At 45.9% G+C, this 23,630-nt stretch overlaps 1 protein-coding gene across 1 annotated transcript in view; it reads right to left on the bottom strand.

The window, feature by feature from the left end:
* ADAMTS9 (ADAM metallopeptidase with thrombospondin type 1 motif 9) overlaps nucleotides 1–23,630 on the bottom strand; it is an 88,672-nt gene that overhangs the window by 18,069 nt on the left and 46,973 nt on the right. The window contains 4 exon segments of the mRNA XM_051627795.1: nucleotides 72–140; nucleotides 142–243; nucleotides 5,386–5,559; nucleotides 9,954–10,121. Coding sequence (XP_051483755.1) covers nucleotides 72–140; nucleotides 142–243; nucleotides 5,386–5,559; nucleotides 9,954–10,121 — 513 coding nt within the window.

Below are 23,630 nucleotides of genomic sequence, written 5' to 3'. Positions count from 1 at the left end.
AGCGTGGCCTGGTGCTGAGCAGCACAGTCCCTGTGCGGGGACAGGGATGGGGACGAGGATGGGGGGCTCACCTCTGACCACTCCCCTGTGATCCAGATGTACTCGCAGGGCGGCAGCCCGCAGCTCTCCACGTCGGGGGGGGCGTTTGCTGGCCTCGCAGTACCCGCTGTTCTGCACCTGCTTGTTCTCATCCACACAGACCACCTTGCGGTACCGGGACGCCTCCCCGCACGTCTTCATGCACTGTGGGCAAGAAACAACGGCTCATGCATCCCACGAGGGACCTCAGCAAATCAACCTGTATCTGGAGAGAGCCAGCCCTCCTCCCTGCAGCCCGAGCGAGCGGGTGGCTCTGTGCCCCATGTTGGCATCTCTCCTTGGTATCACCTGGGGGCAAATTGAAGACCAGGTCCCTGCTGTGACAGCGTCCACTGACAAATTGCTCCCACTCTCTGGAGATACCAAGCCAACTCACAGCCACAGGGAGAAAGGAGAAGCCTAAGCAACAGGTATTGGGATGGGGTGGAGGTGGGATCCAGCTGTGATGGGACCAAGAGGTGCAGGGGTTGGCATGCTGGGTCAGGAGATGGGGCAAGGGGAAAAGAATGGGGCCAACCCCCATCATTTCATCCCCCAGTATATACAGCTGCTTGGAGAATGACAGCCCAGTCTTCCCCCTTCCAAAATACACACCATTGTACCCTCAGCTGGTGCAGGACCAGCTCCTTCCCTGATCCTTGCCCTGGCACAGCACACCACTGCAAACACTGCAGCAGAGGCAGCTCTACAGGTTTATTCTCTTTTAAACACTGATATTTAAGCCTGATACTAAGAGCGACCCCTGCTAGCCCAGCGCAACTGGCCCCCTACTTCTGGAAGCTTGAAAGACTCAGTTTCTCTCTGTGTCTGCCTTAGAAATACCAGCCCAGGCTGCAAGGCTGCGCTCCTGGGAGTGGGTCTGTGCTCAGAGCACAAAACACACACATAAACCAAAATAAATCAGCAAAGAGCAGATGTCTGGATAAATCCCTATTTTCCTAAAGTTATCACCTGTAATGGACTTCTAACACTCTTAACTAACTGGATTAACAAGGAGAAAAAAGCATGAAAATAATAATTTTATATAACGTGCAGGAAATATCGTCCCCTAAGGAAAAGGATAAAACATTCAATCAGACCATCCCTATCAGAACAGAAACACCATTTGAAGTCACTTAGGCTCAGAGGACTGTGCCAGCTTAATCTAGTTAGAGCCTCACCCTCCAAACATAATTTCCAGCCTCCCCAGAGCAGCTCCTGCTCTCCTGACTGGCCCACAATTAGGAAGGTCATAGGGGGTTCAGCTAATTGTGAAACACAGGCATTGTCAGGCCCCCCTTTCTGTAATTAGCTGTCAGAACCAAGACTCCAAACTATGTGAGAACTTTGAAAAATCAGATCAGTCCTTGGCAGGAGCAGCAAACCAGGAGAGCTGGAGTGAGCACAGTGTGGTGTTGGTCGTAGATATTTAGTAACTGCAAAAGGGAGGGGGACAGGGAAGCAGAGGCAGCCCCACAAAGCAGCATTTATTCCAAAGGAATAACTTAGGAGCTCTTAGGCAACAGCCAACATTGCAAAATTTGCAGTCTGCCCAAAGACCCTAAGGGCTCTGTGTGCTTTCAACCTTATTTACTCTCTTGCTCTAAGTCCTTAGACTGGAAGCTCCTTCTAGGTCTGTGCTGAAGCACAGGGATCCTACAGGGGCTGGAAGAATTTGGTGGAGTGTGATTTCCCCAGAGAGCAAACAAACTGGGCTGTCTTTGCCCTTTTCTGATACCTCCCTATTTTAGAAGTAAAATCTGAAGGGGGGTTATGGCAGGGCAAGAAGGCATCAGGAGTGCTCCATTGCCATGCAGCTTCCCTGAGCAGCACCTTTCAGAGGCACCATGAGACCCAACTTCCCACTCCTCCTGAAAAATGACAATGGCAGCAGGGCTTCAGGATGCTCCAAGCTCTCCTCATGTCTGGCTTGGAGTACGCCAGCCCAGAACGTGGTCACCAGCACAGGGTGAACCGTCCCAGCCCTCCACCACTCATGGACAAAGGAGGCATCTTGAAAGGAGCAGGATGAAGCAAAGCTGGTTTCATGTCCTCCCCTTTTTCCCTCACTCATTTATATTTAAGCCTAAATTTGCAAAGTACATTGGCTCACGCTTAATTTTAGGAGGGTGGATCATCTCCAAGCCATCAACAGGTCTTCTGATGTTGGCCATGAAGAGCTATCAGATCAAAAGCCCACCCTCTGGAGGCACCAAGCCGTTAGTTGCTGATGAGGGACTGACATTCTCAACCTCAAGCCAACCTGCATTGGGTTTCTCTGCAAATAACGGTTGTAAGGCCAAATAAACCCAAGCCAGCTCAGTGCATTTTGTCACCATCAGTAAATTTAAGTTAGATTATTTGTATTTTTAGGGATAACTGGCATTTAAAAGAGTCCCGCAGAGACATTACATAGGGCTCAAAGACAGTCAGGCCTGTCATAAAACAAATCAAAGAGAAACACTCCAGAGGTTCCAATTATCCACCCGGAGGTTATAAAGCGTTTTTCACATAGAAAGTGGACAGTTCAGCTCGAATGCAAAGGCTATTTTTCCTTTTAATATGGTGATAGATTTGGTATGAAAACTCATGTTCATGACTGATCTAAATCTCACAGAGAACAGCAGGGCCAGGGGATAACAGCCATTAGTAGCAAGAGCTGAAAAACAGGTCAAGCATTTGACAATATTTGTCTCTTTTGCCTCATTTCCCAAATTTTGAACTATTTTCCTGGCAGTTCAAATGAAGGACCATTTCAAGCACTTCTGCAACTGTTCTAGAATAATAATAATGATGATGATGATAATTTTTAAAGCACCCCAAAGGCATTGCTTTGCAAAAGCAGTCATTGTTTGCCTTTTTTTTTTTTTTTCCCCTTTTTCAAATCAAAATCTGTCACAGAGATGAAACAAAACCCCATGCCACGAGCACTCAGACATGCCTTGGGTAACTCTGCAACCCAAATCAGACAAGGATGGCGTGATTTTCCCCCAAACAGCAAATGTCAAAGATCCAAGAACTGCATGGCAGCTTCTGGAGCTGTGCACCCTCCTCCCACAGAGGTCCATATTAAAAAAAAACACCCAGCCCTTCTCTCTTCCAATTCTTTCGTTTTCTTTGTGACCCTGGTCTGGGTTTTACTTTGACATTAACAAGGCCCTTTCTATTGACTTTCTTCTCCCTGGTGTGGGCACTGAGAACAGCTAATTAAAGTTGCTACACCAACATAGCAATAAACAGTTCCCAGTAAGTCCCCTATTCCTTTTCATTGGCAAGACCAACTTTTTTCTAACTAACAACAACACAAAGGAACAATAAAAAACACCCTCTTGATAGATTCCCTTTAAAGAGAAGAAATCAAGAACAAGACAGCACTGGGATGTTATTTTACATCCTGCCTTTCATGTCAATTAGGTTCCATTGCTGTTCCCTGCTCAGAGAATACTAATGCAACCTGTGCCTCCTCACTGTAAATAACACGTGGCCAGTACTCATGGCTGGGGAGAAGGTTCTATTACTTGTTTGCACAAAATATAATGTGCTCAGTGACAAATTGCTTGGAGTCAGCCACAGGATAAACTCATATTGGGCATCTCCTGCAGGTTTCTATCAATGGCTGTTTTATGGGTTGGGAAACTTCCAGCCCATCACCCTAGCGAAGCCCCCCGGGGCAAAAAAAATCTCCATAACATGTTAAAAATTTCCATAGTGCAATGGAGAGACCTAGAAATCTAACAAAAAGATTAGCATCCCTCTCCCACGAACGGCTTGGCAGGGTTGAGGGCAGGCAGGGGCCTCTTGCTGCCAGTTTGAAAAGGTGCAAAAGTAAGGAAGAGAGGGGAAAAGGATGGGGTAGGAGCTGTGGCTCTTCAGGGCTAATGACACTGTTGGGTAAGGACAGCAACTGCCTGCTGCTTGGTGACCTACTTTATTGCCTATAGATTTATGAGCTGAAGAAAGTTAACGAGCTCTGTAAAAGTCAAAGTTCACGGCAAGGAACTTGCTGGAGCTCCCTCAGCTGTTCCTATGTCTCTTTTCCAGGCTGGGATGCTTCCATTGGGTACCACTGCATGGTCAGCTTGGCTTTCCCCTCTTCCTACAGCCCATCACACCCCAGCTCCCCAGCAGGTGGGGATGGTCCCCTCCAGCCTTGTGTAGCCATGGCGATGTTACATAGGATTATAAACCCATTGCAGCTTCCCAGAGCCACCAAGACCACGGAAATGAAGCTCAACTTGTTTGCACAGTCCCCGTCAGGTATATTAGATAATACCACATGGGGGGTGGCCTGAGGTGCTCTGCACAGTTACGAGCCACGGCTGAGCTCGTGGTGAAGGAAGGATGAGAGGAAAGCACACACTGCCTTAACCTTCCTTCTGCCCAGCTTCATCTCCTGCTCCAGCCTAAGGGGCTGGTTTTGCTGAGGACTGATTCCATTCACTTGGAAAATCGCTGTCTCCCATGGGAGAACTCATCCCAGTGCTGCTCACGGCAAAACGCATGGACTGAGAGCTCAGTGAAAAAAGAGAGCTGGCAGAAGGAGTCGAGATAACAGGGCAGGAAAGTGGGAATTACTGACATTCCCCAGTTCCTTCAGAGCCACAGGCATGGGGCTCACTGCCAGGGCAGCGCGGCAGGGCTCAGTCCAAGGGGGTTAGTGCTCAGCCTCCAGGAACAGACCCAAATCTGCCCTACCCCAAACCTGCTCAACATTGCATGGGTCCCAGCCAAGCACAGGGCAGCACAAAGCAGTAAAACAACCCTTCAGAGGGATTTTTCAGCTCCCTCTTCCAGCCAGCACACACAAGCTTCTCCTTTTTTTTTGTTAGCAAGTCTGGGTTGAAACCCCAAAACCCCAGCTCCCAGCAGTGAACTCTAGCACCATCACCCCCCCACTCTCCAGCACCATCATCCGCCCACCCTCCAGCACCATCACCCCCTGCTCTCCAGCACCATCACCCCCCCGCTCTCCAGCACCATCAACCCCACTCTCTAGCACCATCATCCACCCACCCTCCAGCACCGTCACCCCCTGCTCTCCAGCACCATCATCCCCCCACTCTCCTGCACCTTCATCCCCCACCCTCCAGCACCATCACCCCCTCACTCTCCAGCACCATCACCCCCTCACTCTCCAGCACCTTCATCCCCTCACTCTCCAGCACCTTCATCCCCCGCTCTCCAGCACCTTCATCCCCCACTCTCCAGCACCTTCATCCCCCACCCTCCAGCACCATCCTGCGCTGCACGCTCGAGCGCACAAGTGACGTGACCCCGGGGGAGGGCAGAGGGGGGGACCCCGCTTACCGCTTGCCATTCGCCGGCTGCCCAGCGGTGCGTGGGGCACTCGGGGAGGTGACAGTCCCGCTGCGGAGGGGGACGGATGGCTGGGTCACATTCTGCCTCCTCAGCTGCCTTCGGGGTGCCACCGTGGCACTGCACAGCGCGCCGCTGGACGCCCTGGCCGCAGGACACCGAGCACTGGAGGAAGGGACAGAAGGTGAGTGGTGGTCCCGCTGGCAGCCGTCACGGTACCTTCCTGGCTTTCACTCTCTGCTTTAAACTTCCAGATGAGGCTTTTCGTTGCACGGCGGAAAAGTTTTGCAAGGGTAGAGCAGGCAGGTTGAAATCCCTGCTCTGCTGAAGCCAGCAGGAATTTTTACCGTTGGCTTCAGTGGGGTCTGGGTTTCCCAGAAGACAGAGTTTATATCTCCAAACCCTCTGGAGATGGCGGCACTGCTGAACCATCACAACATCCCAGGCACAGCAAGGCTCTGGGTATTACTTCTCAGACACTTGGCTCAAAAAAGTTATAGTTCAAAAATGTATCACATGCCACAAGTGTCACTGGAGTGGATTTTATTAAAAGCAAACTTGAATGATATGGAAGAAAGTCTGTAGCAGGAGACAGACAAAGGTACGACACAGCTGGGGTTTCTTTCAGCATGCAGCTAAACATGCACATCTGCCAGGGCATGCCATTAGTTTGTGAAAATACATGTCTTTTTAAAATTAACTGCATTTCACATCCTTCATTACACTGTGGGCACATTTCTCCCCACTCGTAGGCACAGCAAGAGAAGCCGGAATCTCTCTGTGTCTCAGGCATCTTCACATTATTAGCTACACTACAACGCTTTTAACAGCTTTTTTTCTTTCATGCAACATTTCTTAGTGTTGTGACTGCATCCTGTAATATGCTCAGCAGCACTTAGTGTCCCTCTGGTGTAGATTCTTCCTTGCTAGATCTTAAGAGCATATGATACAGATTTGGAATAAAAAGAATTTACATTTATAGAAGAAAGCATGTAAAGATCAAAGGTATGCATTTAAAACACAGCTATGATAATCAGCCATTTGCTGAGCTAACAATTAATATAAGCACCCTTAATAATACATCAGGAACTAAGAAAACAAGTTTACAGCCTGTTATTGCACTATCTGGAGTAACAAGCCTTCTGAAGGCAGGGAATGAGGCGGTGCCTAATGGGGAAGCAATTCTCTCTTCTGCAGAGTATTGTTCCATAATGCTCCGTTTGCTTTACTATCCCATAAAGCCAAGAGGACCCAAGAAAAGCTGACTGTGAATATTCGCCTGGCTTCAGAGATTTGTAAGAGGGCGGGAGGGTTTTTTTTTTTGGGTATAACTTTGGAAAGTAGCAGTTGATTTCTGTCACCGGGGACGCAAATGCTTCCCATCTGCTGCACTGCCTCCCTGTGATTAACGGCGCTGTTTGTCCTACGCATTCCATAAGGGACAGTTAAATTGAATAATGGCAGCAAACTTGGAGAAACATACACACCAGTGTACACACTGTGCTCTCAAATGCCTTTTGGTTTGCATTTATTACCCATCTTAAAAAGCACATGCCCGGTATGTTATGATAAGGGAGAGCAAGTCCTGCCGTGGCTCTTTCACCGGGAGCTGTGCTGGGTGGGACAGCCAGGCACAGCAGGGGCAGGGAGGAGGAGGAGGAGGCATAAACCCAGGAAGATAAATGCTGCAATCTGACCAAATTGGTGGGAAAATTCACAGTGGGGGAGCAAGCCCCCTCCAGGACCCCAAGGCCAGGGCCGCCGTGTCCTGGACCATCCCTTGGAAGAAATTTGAACCTCCCCTCTTTGAGCAAGCAAGCAAAGAGCTTTCCTTTGGGCTAATGACAAGAGGATATGTAAAGGGCGGCTTTTCCTGGCTGAACAGGCTTCCTAAGTGCTCTTAGTGGCCAGACACCATGGCTGGCCATGGAAGAGAGGAACACCAGCATAACTCTACCCAGAGAAGATGAAGCCACAGGTAAGCTCAGCTCTGGGGCACAGGGGAGTAGCGGGGGGGATGGCCCGGGCACACTGGGATGTTGCTGCTGCTGGAGCTCAGCTGGAGAGGGGGCAAAGGCTGCACCCTGCTTGGGAGAAAGGTGGTGAGTTGGGGCCATGGAAGCTTTCCCAGAGGATGGAGGCATCTCCTGTGGGGTGCTTCCTCCCGCTGCCCCTGCTGCAGTGGATTCATAACAATCTAGAAAAGAATTACCTGGCCTCTGAATACAAAACCTCCAGAGAAAAAAACAACTGGGAGCAAAGCCCACGATTCAGTTGGCTTTTTAGCCATTCCTATATTTTTAATCCTAAGTTTTTAATCATTACTTCTCCCCAAAGGAAAAAAAACGCAAAACAAACCAACAACCAAAAACCTGAAGGCTCATGCAACAGGGTCCTGTGCATATATGGTGTCAAGGCAGATGCACTTTTATGGGAAAACCTTGCTTTATTTCTCACACAGACTTTTGCTGGTTTACCCAGGACAAAAGGCAGCCAGCTCACAGCAGCTCAGCACTGGGATTATCTTTTGGAAGCAATTAGACCTTCAGAAACCTCTTTTTGATAGTATCTAAGTGCAACCTGATCATGGCTCCCTATTTGCAACAGTGTCACCGGTGACAAGGAAGGTTGACACGGAGTTCTCGCTCCCATTTAGATCCTGATCTACTGGGTATTCAGAGTGCCAAAGCCCTGCCTGCTTCATAGTCTCAGTGAGAAGTTCAGCATCTAATTCCACCTCAGCTCTGAGGTATTCAATCTTTTGGAAAGCTGTGGAAGCCCCATGCACCTCTTGCAAGGATGGCCAGTGTTCCAAACGCCTGGCAGCCCCAGCTCTTCATCTGTCACTGGCAAAGAAAATGCTGCCAGCACGAGTGAGGATCAGGATGCAAGGAAGCCATGTCAGAGCATTTAACGTGTCTTTGAAAAGCTCAGTTCGATCTTGCAGAACGGCTGTTTCTGGGTGTTTCAACCCCTTTATTTTTTCCCAGTCAAGGCCCTGGCTGGCTGAGCACATACAGCATCAGGGACCTGGGCTGTGGGGCCAACCCACATACTGGCAAAGGGCTGCCTGTTCTTGGTCTTAGCACACAAATATTCCTTAATTGCCTAAGCACAAGAGACTACCTCAGGCCATAAATCACCTCATCCTCTTATTAACTTGGGTTTCTTTCTCCGTTTGCATAAAAGTAACTACGATGACGTGGTGGAATGTTGGGGATTTTAAACCACTTTTATCAACTGGCATTAGTGTATTTTAACGCAATCAACAAACTGTTCCGTTTATAATTATTAGCTGTAAAAAACTGGTTTCAGGAGCAGTTACTTTAACTTAGGTGCAAATAATAAATGACAAATAATAGCCTAGAGCCCTTTTCAGTCTAGGTTTCTGTACAAAATGCAGGTTTAAGAGCTTCAGGTAATAAAAGTGGTAATATTGACTTAATTTCCAATATGGGTGCAGTACTGTGCACTTCACAGGACCGCCTGGGTGCTCCCATACCTTGGGTAAAAGACCCAGACCTCAGTAACTGAACCTCCATGGTGAACACACACTTAGCCCTTTAAACACCCAATCCTCAAACACCCCTATCCTATGAATTCAAAGGTAAGCATTCAAAAAAAATACAAATACAAGTCTGAAAACAATCATAGCACATCAGCGGGTTTACTGTCTTTTTTGGTAGTTGACACTAGAAACCAGTATGCTGCCCTAGTAAAGATGTTAATGGTTTATCCTTCATGGAACTCACATGCAGTGAGTAACTGGTGTTTTGTACCTTAATTTGGAAGACAGACAGCAAGAGAACATGGTGTTTTACAAGTTAACAGTTCATTGAGTCTGGGATTTTCAATAATTCTGCTGATTAGCACACTAATGAGGCAGAGGGAAAAGTAAGGTTCAGAGATAAAAATGTGATGCAGCAGATTCAAGGTGATGACAAAGACATTATTTTCAGGAAAACAAGGACTCAAGGTATGCTTTCAGCTAGCAAGGTGCTTAATAACTCCAAGCACTTTCACATTTCCTGCAGCCTCTGCTCTACACAGAAGTGTCTGACTTTTTAATGAAGCAAAACCAAGTGAGGAGCTTGTTAAGAAACAGAAGGTAGTGAAAAGCATTTTTAATGAGCACCTCTGATTGTTCTTTAGGCTTTCCTGGGAGCTGATAATAAAATTAATTTCAGATTTCTCAAAACTAAGGAAGATTTTTCCTTGGGATGTCACATAGCTAAATAATAACAATATTAAAAACCATGAATAAATTATCTTTAATATAATGTCGTAATGCCTCTTCTAGCAGAAATTTTAAACCCACAAAATGGAATTTGCTTTCAGATAGACACTAAAAGCAAGTTCCCGTGTCTTCAGCTGGTACAAATCAGTGCTGCTCCACTGCTATCCACAAATCTACACTGATTTACACCACCTGAGGATCTGCCCCAAAACTTTACCCTTGAAAAATGCAAGAGGACAGAAGTGATGGGAAAACCAGCTTCTATCCAATCTGACCAAGGAAGGATACCAAAGGGTGCAAAGGGGTATACAACGTGTCTCACCTGTCCCCAATCTCCTGCTTTCCACTTCGGACATCTGCCCCCTCTGCATTTCTTTTGCACATTGGGCTTAGCAAGGTGCTTGCAATAATCTTCTTCTACATGCCTCCCTTCCTTTGACAAACAGTACACATTGCGGTGCTTTTGGCCCCTTCCACAGGAGACAGAACACTGTAAATATAAAGTAACAACAGATCAGCTTTCAAGCAGGGCCGTCTACACGGTTATACAGTGGCCATGGCTACCTAGGGCATTTTCTTTTAACTGGACCAAAAAGCACATCCCCAGGTCCCCAGCAGCCCACACAAAGCTTGAGGGGGATAGGAAAGGGCAGAATTTAACCGCTGGAAATGCTCCCATTTGGACTTAATATTGCCTAATATTCTTGGTCAAAGCCCCCCAAAAATGCCAATATCAAAATAGAGAAAGCAGCCGACATTCAGCAGGGATAACAGGCTGGATTCCTGGCATTGCTGCAGTGGTTTCAAAGGAGCAGAGTCATCTTACAGGGATCAAGGCAGAAGCCCTCAGTATCTACATAGAAGAACTTGAAAGGAACCATTTCCATTTACCTTGGTACAAAAGGAGGTCAAATATTGGTAAATCAGGAGAGTAAAGTGCAATCTACACCTTCACAGAGGGAAGCAACTGCATAAAGGACAAGGCAGAAGAGAAAAATGCAGCCTTTCCATGTCCTTGGTATTCAAACTCATGTTTGCTTCAGCAGTGTAGACTGATTTACCTTTTAAAATGTTTTTCTAACTAAACAGACTGAAACCAAGACATACTCATCCTAAAGATTTATGCATTTTGAAAACAACTCAGAAGGGGGCAAGAAGGCAGAGCCCAAAGAATCAAAGCAAAAAGCAAATCAGCAGGTATGTTAGCTGCAAGCTTTGTAGTGAAGCAACTAATTTCAACCTCCCTCTGCAGGTTCACTGAACTTTTTCAAATGTGACCGCTTCTGGCATGCAAACCCCAAGCAACTGCACTTTGATTTCAGATTAGTCTCCTCCAAAAGATTTAGGAATCAAAGGGGTCTGGAATCACGACAAGAATTTAATATGACAGTTTCGTGTAGAACAAGCCTCTTACTCAGCATGATACACCCAGAGACTCAGCTTCGATTCCTTCATTACATGTTATGCAAGTCATTACATGCTATGTCACAAGCATCCTGGTTTAATCCTTGAGCACAAACACACTGGTTCAACCATCTCTCAATAGCAAATGTTCTGCTTTCTTTTCAGAGTTGAGGCCTCTTCCTTTGGCTTTGGAGCCACTCCATCAGCATATTTCCTAAGAAATAAATTACAGCCCAAGCTCTTCCCAGTCTATGAATACATTTGGAAATTGAAAAACTCCAGTTGATATATGTAGCAGCTCTGGAAGATCCATTAGAATGGAAACTGGCATATGCATTGACAGCTGTGATTATTTTAAATTACTGCACTGCTTCCAAATCCTTCAGCCCCTGTTGTGTTCAGAGGTACACAAAGAACTGGCAAGAGAGAGGTAACTTGCTCCCCAATGGCAAAGCTCAGACCAGTGTGGAGAGAGATGGATGTAACTTACAAGATTAGATGTTGGTGATTAAAAGCTTGCATCAGAGGTGCTCTGAAAAGGGCTGTTTTTCTGCTGTAAGACTGGTACAGACAGATAAAAGGTGGCTGAAGTCCCTTGGGACCAGTAGGGTTTAAAAGCCAGTAATGATGCTCCTCAATGAGAGGTGGGAAGTGGGGGGAGCCTGTGGCAGGCATGGCCACCTCTGAGTTTTCCTGAGCCCACCTCCATTTCAAGATAGACCAAAAACCCCAAAAAGCAATGTCCAACCTTGCACTAAGAAACAGAAGAAATGCTGCCCCTTGCTCTAAAATAAGACTTTCATGAGTTATCCAGATTCATACACTTCTTTTCTTCAGAATCAACAGAAAAAAAAGACTGAGTCAGTGTTATCCTATTTTTATAAGCCTTCACATTTCATCAGAAGTTCATTTTTTCATTCTTTCTACATCTCTCCCCAGGCAATGAACGTCAGCAGCAAGAAGGAAATGTCAAGTCCTAACAAACCCAACTGTAAACTTCTAATACTTCCATCCATTTACTATCTTTGGACTAAGCACCAACACTGATACTTTAGCAGAAATTCAAGTGCTTCTCAGGAAGCACTCTCCATGCAGGCTGATGCCACTTCACTGTGACAGCCAAAGCTAAAGAGTAAATTCACACACTTGATCAGGACTCTCTCTTACCCACCATCCCAAAGAGGTACAGCCAAGTGCATCTTTTCTCTAATTTAAAAAGACATCAGATCCACTACTTATTCTAAAGGAAAAATGACCACTGTCTGCAACAACACGAGGACATTTCTGGTCACCTGAAGTAGGTTCATAAATATATGATCTCACAAATAATATGGTACTAGTAAATTCCTACCTTGCTATCTCCATTCTACAAATTGCTTAAATTTGATGTGGAGCCTGATTCTGACATTTATCTCACCATCAAGCAAGGCTGCACACATGCCTCAGTGCACCCAGAGGTTGAGGCATAATTTGCCTAATTTTGTTAATACTCTAATGTAATTCCCAAGATGCTGGAGTTAATCAATTTCTATGTCTGTCTTTAATATAAATCAAAGTTAGGCAGCTATGCGTTTTTATCTCTAAACCACCCATTTGCTTTTATGCACGTGTGAGTTATGATCTCATTTACACTGACAGAAAAGGAAGGTGGAATAACCTCATGTAACCAAGCATCAGAGACTGCAAATTCCTTTGCAAAGACTCCACTTCATAACTGCCTTCTAATTCTTCTCAGGTATTTCCAGCTTTCATTTGGCACGTAGACTTTAAGCATCTGTAAGCCACATGCAGAAAATAATTTAATAGTGGGCTTCACCTCAATGCCACACGACCTAGGGAAGCAAACCACCTTGCTGCTGCCACCAGCCTCATCAGTTATTTTGGACCTTGGAGAAACTTGGCATCTCATTAGCAGGGCTCTTCATTCTGCAAACGCTGCCGCCCGCTTACGATACCGATCAACACAAGTGCCCCATGAGGTAAGCTTTGACCTTGCCTTCTTTAAAACATTTGAAAAGAAGCACAGATAAACCCCCTCTTTTCATATTCCTCCTTTCATATTCCTCTTTCTTTTTTCTTGACTTCTTTCCTATCCCCCGCCTCCTGCAGAAAATACCTCAAAGTCCTGATGGCCCACTGTGGAATAGGAACCTCATCCAAGGCTCACTAAAGTCAACAGATAGACTTGAACCATTTTTAATCACCTCTGGATCCAACCCTGAAGGTGTAGCCAAGGTATTGTATACACTTTTTCACTCACCAGCTTCCTAGAGTTGAGAATCACACACACTTGGGCATGCCCATGGTCAGCCTGTCTCTGCCTCCCCTTGAGCACTGGAAAACATCTCTGAAATGCTGTTTCCAGCCTGTGGTAGAGGCCTGCCAACAAATAGCACCCCTGGGTGAACCCGGGAGGATAGCCAGGCATGGAGGATGGTGCAGAAACAACAAATTCTGTTGTTTCTTAAAAAAAAAAAAAGCGAGATAATTGTGGTCCATAAAATAGCAGAGAAATACTATTCCAAAAAAATCAGCAGTAGCCATTATGGTAAAGACTCTAGCAAACTTTCCTCATGTTATTATCTTTATTATCTCCTAAAACTACCACAGTGCTTCACACCTGGTGCTTTACATAGAGAACAAGAACAAAAGGACTTTCCTTATAGCATTAGGATCAAAGCATTTGAGCACAGATTTAAGGGTATTACGTTCACTGCATGATTAGTTTTGTTAATGTGCCAAGAACTGGGGATTGGCATGCTGCTGATTTTTTCAAATAAATATACTGCCTAGTTTAAATAACTGCAAGTAAAAAAGGTTTGAATAAATACAACAAAAATACTTCCATATCAACTGTTTCCAGAAAGGTCAGAACATGATGTTAAATCTCTCCTGCAATGCATTGCTCTGCTCCAGCACAGCAGCAAGCTAGTGTTTTTGTTTCCACAGAAATCTGTTTTGTTTCAGAGCTCAGGAATTACAAAGATCATTCTGTTTTACCAAGTACGTGCAAATTGCTTTAAGCTAAACCCTCACTGCATTTCCTACTCTGACATTCTGGAAGGTGAGGGTACGTCTTGTTCAGAAAGACCTCTCTAACATAGGAAGCTGCTGCTTGATTCACTGGGCAGGTAAAAACCAGAACTTGTACCCCAAAGCTCTTTAAAAAAGTTACAAAATTTCTGGCCCAGATTCTGACCCTCCTGCAGGAGACCATGACCTGCTCTTCAGCACTGGAAGCTTGTGTCACAGCCACGCCCTGGTCAGACTGAGGGCTGGGAGCAAGGTCAGTCCAGCACCAAAAGGACTTGACATCCCTGAGCACAAACAGGCAAATCTTGGTGAAAAGAAAGAGGCAAAACAGAGCAGGCAAGAGCTGTGGAGCAGCTCTGCTTCTCGTTCACTTTCTGCACGGAACAGGCTGCTCAATGTGGGGCAGAAAATCAAACCACAGCAAGAATCTGGGGGGCATTCTCCCCCAAAAGCAAAAAAGTTTCACAAAATGCTGCCTGACCACTTTTCCAGGCCCCCCGTGCACCAGCCCACGATCTGGGAGGCATTGGAGATAATGAATGCAAGCTGTGGTGATCACCAGATGAATTCCTCCAGATAGGTATGCTCTGATAGCTCACCAAGGGCAGGGCTGGGAAGAATTAGACTAAAAACGGCTTTATCAGATTCTGCCAGGAGCAACTTTTTGGAGGAAATTAAAATCAATCCTTGTAGGTTTAGTTTTCCACACATTAAGGATTATAGGGAAAGTAAGTGCTCACAAGTAAGCCCTTGTTCATCCTTTCCAACCATCCGAGCTGAAACATGCGCAGGGCAAAATAAAGCAGGAAAACGATGGAGCCTCACAGCATTTTCCATCCCTTTCCATGAGGGTCTGAGCTCCTGGAGGGCAGCAAACCTCTCCCAGGGCATGCAGAGCCCAACCATGCACCCTCAGACTTACATTTCAGCATCCTGTGAGCATACATCAGCTCTTACTGCAACTGGCACTGCTGCTGTCAGATGCTGAGATCACAGCCCTGGGACATTGGTACCTCTGAAGTCTTCAGAGCACAAAGAACATCAGAAGACACACCAAGGAAAGCCTGGATTGTTCCTCACCAGCTCAACCTTTCCTAGAAGACTTAAATGCCTGAGCCTTTGTGTGTTATCCAGCAACAGAGGCATCCAAACTAAGTTAATAAACTTCACAACAGCAAGGGATTTTAGCAGGTAACCCCCTTGACTTCTGTGAGACAAGCTACAGGCTTAAAAACAGGGTGCAGCTGCAGTGGCTGCAGCACTTTAGGAGATGTTTAGGAAATATGTGCTGCTGGCTACTTGGAAACCCTGTTCCTTCAACTGATCTGCTTTAGCATGGTCTCACACCACCTCCATCAGCAGGATTCAACCAGCCAGGCTTTCCTTTCTTGACAAACTGTAGGAGGGAGCCATACCTTGACACACATGGCTGCTGATGGCACGTGGTCGTGATGATTTTAGCTGGTACAAGGCCAGAAAATACATCTGATTTTTGTACAATGAAAAGGCAAGAGTGGTCTCTACGTTCAAAGGAGGACAAATGGACCAGAGACCTAAACAAAACAAACCAAAGCATTATGCTGCAGTTTGGAAGAGGCTTTAGAAATGCTTAACCTGTGCTGACTTCCTAGAGAAAAGGGAGGACTGGAAAAAAGACAGGAACATCAGGAATATTGGAGTGCATAGTCCAAGTATGTCTGTGAGTGCTGTCCAGAACCTCTGTGGAAACATCTCAAGGAGTCTCCTGGAGCCAGAGGGCTGCACTTGGCATGCACAAGAGCAGACTTTGTCCTGCTGTCCCCAGGGAGTGCTCCTTGCCCTAGGCATGGGCAAGAGGGAGCATCCACGCTGGTTCACCCAGGCTCTGCATACCAGGTCTCCATCCTCCCATTGCTCTGCCCTCAGCCCTGCAGCAAGGGCACAGAGTTTCCCAACTGATTACATGCAAAAGGGAGAAAAAAACCAATCCACTAAACCTTGACCTTCTTGATGCCAAGCCAAGCTTCAGAGACTGGCCAGGAACCTGGGATGATATCTCATAAAAAGTTGAAAATAAAAAGGCAAAAAAAAAAAAAAAAAAAAAAAGAAAAAAAAAAAAGAAAAAAAAAGAGAGGGGAATTTCTTGAAGAGAAGGGTACAACTTGATGTGTTACTGCAGCAGAAAGGAGACACTGGTGTGTCTGGAGCCTGTTCCTCCAGCAGCACTGACTGCCCCAAAGGAAAGGATGCTCTTGTGTGGAGGCTCTTTAACTCCTGCAAGATGTAAGACCCTGAGCATTGAAGTAAATAAAATAATTTCCCTGGGCTGGGCAACCTCCTGGAATATAGGGGAGAGAAGCAGATAACTGCAGCAGGAGAAACCATGCTCTCCTATTCTATGGCATCTGCCTACTAAGTAGCATCTTTTCCCCCTTTTTCACCTTCCCTGTTGTTACATCCCATACAAAGACTTCACCAGGTGCAGAAATCAGAAGAGCTGTGAACAAACAGAGCTGCCTTAAGAGCTACTGAACACGAACAACAAACAAGCAAAAGCCCCCAAATAGCCTCAGCAGGTCACTCCAGAGAGGGAGGTGTTAGATGGCATTTCCTCAAATTAAGAGGAGATGTGTGAGCTGCCCAAGGATGCCAATATAATGGGATTTGGAAGGCAATGATGAAGCCCATTTCCATGCTGTGGCACTTTTAAGAGTAGCAACTGAAGCCCATTTTCCATGCTGTGGCACTTTTAAGAGTAGCAACTGAAGCAGCAAGCAGCCCAGGCGAACTGATACTCCATCTTTTTAGAGAACAGTTGCATTATAACACCATTTAGAAGTCCCACTCCAGAACAGGATTTCTCTGTGTTGGATGGAGTGAAACACAAAGCAAAGAGCAATCCCAGGAATGTCAGCCCTATTGCACACCAGGGGGTTGTAGGAGCACCAGGCTGCTTCTTGCTCCCCAGTTTTATAAGGAAAAAATCCTTGGCTTAATGCATCAGAGATCAAACACTCTCAGTCTGCGTATGGTCTTGGGCATCAGACAGATTTTTCATCTGTGCTGCTGGCTCACTCACATCCCCTGTGAGCTAGTAAAAATGAAAACAAGAATAGAGCATTAAGTGCCTTTGGAACAAGACTGACTACCTCATTTCTCCTTATTGACTGCACAACTCAGTCACCAGGAAAGTTAGAAGCACAGTAAATGTCTTTGTGCTTAGTGTCCCTCATCATCACACAACCATGTTTCTAAATGCTGCAATCCCTAGAATTTGAGCAACAGCAGTTACTGCAGTTTGGGATATATAATGTGAATGTGGGCAAAATCTCCCACAGACCTCCCAACATCCAGCTCAGGGACCTGCTTGGAGATGCTGAACTTCACAGCTCATCCCTGCAAACACGTCACTGCTCTAACGCATCCCCTGCGGCTCAACGCAAATTTCATTTACCACCCTCAAAGCCAGAGCTTTGGGAGACAAACATCCCCAGCAACTGCCCTTTTATTTCTTGCTTTATGTCTCCTGTGTGTGAGCGTGTGCATGTGTGTGTGTACAGATCTGCAGCCTTGATGAAGCCAGTCACCCATCAACCGTGACACAAAGACTGAAGCCAGTCACGGCTGAACAGCAGTCCCACCACCTCGTGTTCAAGTTCAGGCCAGCTGTGCATGGCCTAGAAAATGACCATCTCACAGAGAAAATGTGTAAGAGGGGAGGTGTAAAAAAGCAACCACTCAGGCACATCAAATGCATCCAAACAGCCTCTGTGCTGCTCAGTATTACCCTCCCAGCCATCACCTCCTCCTTTCTGCAGGGTTTCACTGCCTACGTGCTCCAGGCTGCCATGCAACGTGCCCATGGGAGCTGCTGGCAGGGGCCAAGGAGAGACTTGCTTGCTTTGTGAGTAGAAACCCAAGTATTTTACAGAAAGTTAGAACAGAAGCATAGGTTGGACTATAGATGGTGAGAAACATCAGTAAATACTGATGGAGTTTCCTGGTCTGACTGGGGAAGCGGACTGAGGAACTTGGGGAAGGGTGCAGCAGGGGAAGGAGAAAAGGGAAAGAAAGGAGAAAAGGGAAGGAAAAGGGGCAGGGAAATGAGAAAATTTTCAAGACACAAGTAAATAACCTGCCTGAGTCCACCCACTGGTCCAGCTCACCTCTGTCCTGGCTGTGGACTGGGAGAGCCTGCTGAAGGAAAGCAGACTAGACTGGCCCTTTTCTGCAGCTCCTTCCCTGGCACTTCCCCAGCATTCAGGCACTGAGTTAGGGAGGGGAGAGGAGATACTCCTGCCCACTTCTTTTACTTCTCCATCAGACCAAAAGACATGAGATTTAACCACCAGGTCAGATCACAACAGGTGCAAAGACTAACGGGAGAAGTGTGGATTGCAAGAGCAGAGCATTAAGGTGCAGAAGATGAGTCCTGGGAGGAGCTGATCCAGCAAAGCCCAGAAGGCTCAGTATTAGGCACCCCGTGGGGCAGGGCAGTCACCTCCCCTGCAGTGTCACAGGAGGGTTCAGTGCTCGTGTTCCTGCTTACGAGAGCACCAACACTAGCAGGACCCACAGCACAAGTATATCTATACAGTTCTCATCACTTAAGGAGAAACAGAAGTGGCAATGGAAGATGTCTGGTGATGATAAAAATAACAAAAAAAAAAATTAAAAAAAATGGAAAATAGAAATTGGAGGTTTGAAAGTAGCAAGAGGGGAATAAAGTGATGTTCCTTGGCCAGGCAACTGGGCACCACTGGCTTTGCCCACCTGTAACCAGCTTAAACCCACCAGCTATGGCTCTGAGTCTCAGCAGGGATGGTGGGCACTGAGCTGAGGAAAGAGCTGCAGGAGCAGCAATTACCCCTGCCACGGAGGAGCAATGGGTGAAGCTCTGCAAACAAAATCCCAACTGCATTTACCCTCTGGGATGAGCTCTGAAAAAGGCATGAAACAGCAAAGAGGTGGATTCCCAGCTGTCACCCAGGGACATGCAGGTCTGGAGGATGGCTGAAGCTGGGCACTGGTGGTGGGGGGCTTAGAACAGGCGACACACAGCAGGGAGCAGAAGGCAGGGCTGAAATGGGTCCAGTTCACTTTTTTTGAAACAAAAGCAAAGAGGTCTGCACTGTCAAAGGCCTTTTCCTGACTGGGGAACCCAAGCAGACAAGTTCTTGCCTTTCATCAGCACATGAAACAGGCAGTCCCTGGAGTCAGCTGGCCTGAGTGAGCCCAGAGGGGAGACAGCCAGGACCCCAAGAGGGACAATAGCCTTGGTGGGCCAGCCTAGGCATACAGCAAACAGCTTTGAGACAGAGACAGCTTCAGACAGATGGCTGCAGATACCCATAGGCTACCCAATTCAGATTTTGGCCTGAATCAGCTTTATTCAGTCTATTTCTGTTTTTCTAAAGGCACACAAGCCACCCAGTGTATCCCTCTGCCTGGGTTATGGGTGCTGGGACCATACGTGCAGCCTTCCTCTGCTGTGGCAACACTTGTCCTTCCCCCACAGGCTCTCAGGGTAGGGCTGTTTTATCAGTTTTCTGATAATACATGGCACTAGAGAGAAATACAGACTCGCTGTCCCAGTCTCAGAGCCTGAACCAACATCATATGAATCAAGGACAGAGAAATCAGCGTGAATCACGAGTGAGTGGAGAGTTCAGCATGCCTATCATTTCATTTTCAAGGATGGCTTTGTTATTGCAAAAACACATGTAAAGAATCATACAGCAGCTCAGTAATGCTGCTGTCACAGCAAATTCATTTTCTGCAGAAGAGAGGAAGAGAACAGCAGAGTTATATACACTTGCAACCAATTCTGCCCCTGGTTATCACTTCTGCCTTAGCAAGAGCTGACATCCTGCCTGCTAAGAATATGATCAGAACCACGACATGGAGAGTATTGCTGTTGAACAGCCTATTTTCAGCCAGCTTCACGGGGAGGGCATTTTGTAAACAACGTGTTGGTGCTTTGACAGAATTAAATACAAACAACCTGAACTTTCCATTGACATCAATGTTAAGATTAAAACTCCTGAGCACCAACTCCCCGACAGGAGATGTTGGCCTGGCAGCCCAATCTCCTCCCACTTCCCACCAAATCCAGGGCCCCTTCACCACTACCTACATCCCTGCATGCAGCCAAAGAGCCCTGCAAAGCCATCAATGCCATCAGCTTTCAGCTCTGGCTGAGGGGATAAGGCATTATTGTCCTAACCCAAACCTGAATTCACATCAACAGTAACATTAGTTTGGCATTTGGTCAGCTGATACACTAGTTGTTTTAAGCTAAGCTTCCGTATCTTCATGGTTAGATCAAAAGGCCCTTGAAGACTAAGACAGCAGCATTTCTGTCCATTTGATAAAGAGCTGGGAAGCTCACCCAGCCTTTTTTCAGGCACTAAGAGCTGCAGCACCTTTGCATGAGCAGTGAGAAGTTTTGACCCCTGAGAGCCATCAGTACTCAACAAAGCAGATTCATTTTAAAATGTTAAAAGTCTTTAGGAAAAAAAACCCCACAGCAAACCAAAGCCTAGAAACCACCCACCAGTTTTCCACAAGTCAAATTCAAGTTATTATCACCCCACTACCATGAAGACCAAATGACTCACCCAGCTGAACCAGGATAGGGTGCTGTGAGATACAATTGTTTTACCTTATCTGAGCCCATTTCCTAACTTGGAAAGACCCGTGACAAATGAATTCAACATCATTCACAAATTGTCTCAGGATACAGATGGATATTATGGTAAACTCTCCAGCACCCAAATTTCACAGAGATTATTGCAAGGAGCAGATCTGCTCTGAGAGAAGTGGGTTCAGCCTTGGGTTTTAAGGGAAGTGATGGACAATAACCCTCTTTGTGAGCATCTCCCCTCATTCTGGAGAACATGGCGAGACTTCCTCTCGGTATTTGAGAGCGTGTATGGAGATCTGTGTTCATACCATAAGGCATTCAGAGGAGAAAAAAACCACTCTCTGTATCCTGGTGACAGTCTCTGTGTGTTTTCTACAGCGTTATTTTAATAAAAAGGTCAGGTCTATCACATGGTGTACAATTCTGCAGTGTTAAAATACATGATCTTAAATAAGCAAGGAAATAAAAAGTGTCATCTCCTCTTAGTCCCCTTTGAACATACATTATCATGACAAGGCATCTCACCAGTCTCCTGTTATAAAATTATCATTTACATACAGAATCTGTTTATTCATTTATCTCTTTAAAACCTGGATTTAACCAGCCAGATAAAAATCACTTGGTTACTGCATAATATCCCAGTGGAATTTTGCCTGAGGACTGAGGCTTGGACTCTTCAGACTCTGCTTTAATTTGTATATATTTTGTAGCACTAATTTCACTGCAACTTGAGTGAAGCTAAGCCAATCAGATGCTTGCAAGAAATTAGTTAACCAAACTTCATAATTTATACACTTTTAACTGTGTTTGTTTAATTATTGAGAACGAAGGTTTCTGTTGAAGAACAAAGCAAGTCAGAAGATGGAACAGTGCAGTAACACTTCAGAAAATTTAGCAGACGTTACCAAAACTAAGTATATGATCTCAATTTAGCAAGAGACTCAAGAAATCATTATACAAATTCATTTATGATTACATTCTACTTGTCTTTAATTTTCACTGGTCAACATTAACATTAAACATTGTAAATGTATGCAATATTTATATAAAATTAAATAACAATATTGGAAAAATAAATACACTTTTACATAAATACATAAATCCATACTGCTGAAAAGTTTCAGCTAATACTATACTCTTGTTTCAAAAGTGACCAAAAAAATATGGTAGTGACACTCCATCCCAACAGATGAAGTATGTACAGCTACAGAATGATGTTTGCAACCCATGACAGAGCTAAAGCAAATCCAGGTGATACCACACTAAAGAAAATCAATTTGGATGTTACTACCTACAGTAGTAGCACGAGGTAGACATATATGGGAAGTGTTCTGCAGGAGGGACACAAAGCCCTTGTGACCCCATAGATATAAATCAGTCTTCAAACAGCTCTGGGGTCCCCTACATCAGAGCCAAATGACACCTCAGAAGTAAGACCTGAAGACTAAAGTCACTTTGTGGCAACGACTGGGGCTCAGCTCTGCAGCCCCTTCACCCACGGGTAGCCAGGAGGAGATGCTGCAGGCAGGGTAGGATGCCCCTGCCCTCTGCCTCTTTGCCTGACATTCCACCTGCTCCCAACAAGGGACAACACACCAAGGTTAATATGACTTAGTGGAGTCAAGGGAGCTTTTCCTGGGTGAAAAAAATAAACAACCCAACCCAAAACCAAAATACAGGACTGCCCCCTGCACTTCCAACGCTGAGGAGCTGACGCAGCCCTGGAGCCTGCTCCTCAACAGCTGTGAAGAGGCTCAAAGCTGAGCAGCAACACCAAAATGCAACACAACCCTGTCCACACCCGTGGTTCTTGCAAATGGTTGGGCACAGGTAACAAAGGTTGGCAGCAATTCCCAGCTGGGAATTCTGCGGGGAAGGCACTGCTCAGGTTGCTAGCTCCTGCTGGGCTCACCTTGCTCATTTTTAGCACCAACTATATCAGTGTATGAATGATCCATGAGCACCTCAAATGAAATATTTCATATCACTGTCCTCTGTACTGGTGAAGCACCTTATAAAAACCAGTTGGGCAGTTTTATGGCTACTGCATAATTCACTGAGGTATGATAAAAATACTGAGGAGCATTACTGAAGGCATCTGTGTTACTGAAAGCACCAACAGAAACCAGAGTGTGGTTATGTTTTAGCAAGATGACTTTTAAAACCATGACAATTAAGGAAGTTCAATACATTATAAACAGACCTTTTTTTTTTTTCTTCTCTAAAGTGCTTTTGAGTCAAATTATTATTATTATTATTTTTAAATCTTCTTCAAATGCTTTTATAACAAAATACACAATAAAGGTTGACACTTGTTTTGAAGGCTGCACCAAAACTGGCAGGTTGGTGGTTTTCAGCATGCCAGAAGTACCCCAGGCAGCACTTGCCTCGGCATGGGGTTCAGCCCCAGCCACCCACCATGGCTGTGTGCCCAGCAAAGCTGCTGCTCTGGTCAGGTTGAATTTCAAAAAGTCCCAAACACCATCCCAGTCCTCCAGTTCCAGGCTGCTCTGCCCTCACAAAAGCACCTCTGTAGCAGACTATTTTAGTGGCAAAGGAGCAATGTGAGACACCTCTGCTCCAAACACTGTTTTGTTATTAGAAAATTCCCAGGGTTTTAAGCCTTTGACCACCTTGCTGATCCCTTGCTGACTTAATGACATCTGGAGCAGCAGCTGGAGATCAAGCCAGACAATAGCTCTCCAGATACAGAGAGAAGCATGAGAACAGCTCACAGGTGCCTTTGCACAGTACATCACACTCATATTATACATACATGGGAATAGAAACAGAGCACGGGCATGAAAGCACACGTGTTTCTCTATAGCTGTGTGTGGGGGGGCACGTAGGGACACGCACACACATCTATATGCACTGGAACACGCTTGGGAGTTGATGCAATTTAGTCCACATTTTCCTCTGTCATCTTGCTTTTGG

The sequence above is a fragment of the Apus apus genome, chromosome 9 (genome assembly GCF_020740795.1).
Source record: "Apus apus isolate bApuApu2 chromosome 9, bApuApu2.pri.cur, whole genome shotgun sequence".
Lineage (NCBI taxonomy): Eukaryota > Metazoa > Chordata > Aves > Apodiformes > Apodidae > Apus > Apus apus.
Note: the sequence above shows the minus strand (reverse complement) of the source record. Positions and strands in the feature narration are given on the sequence as shown.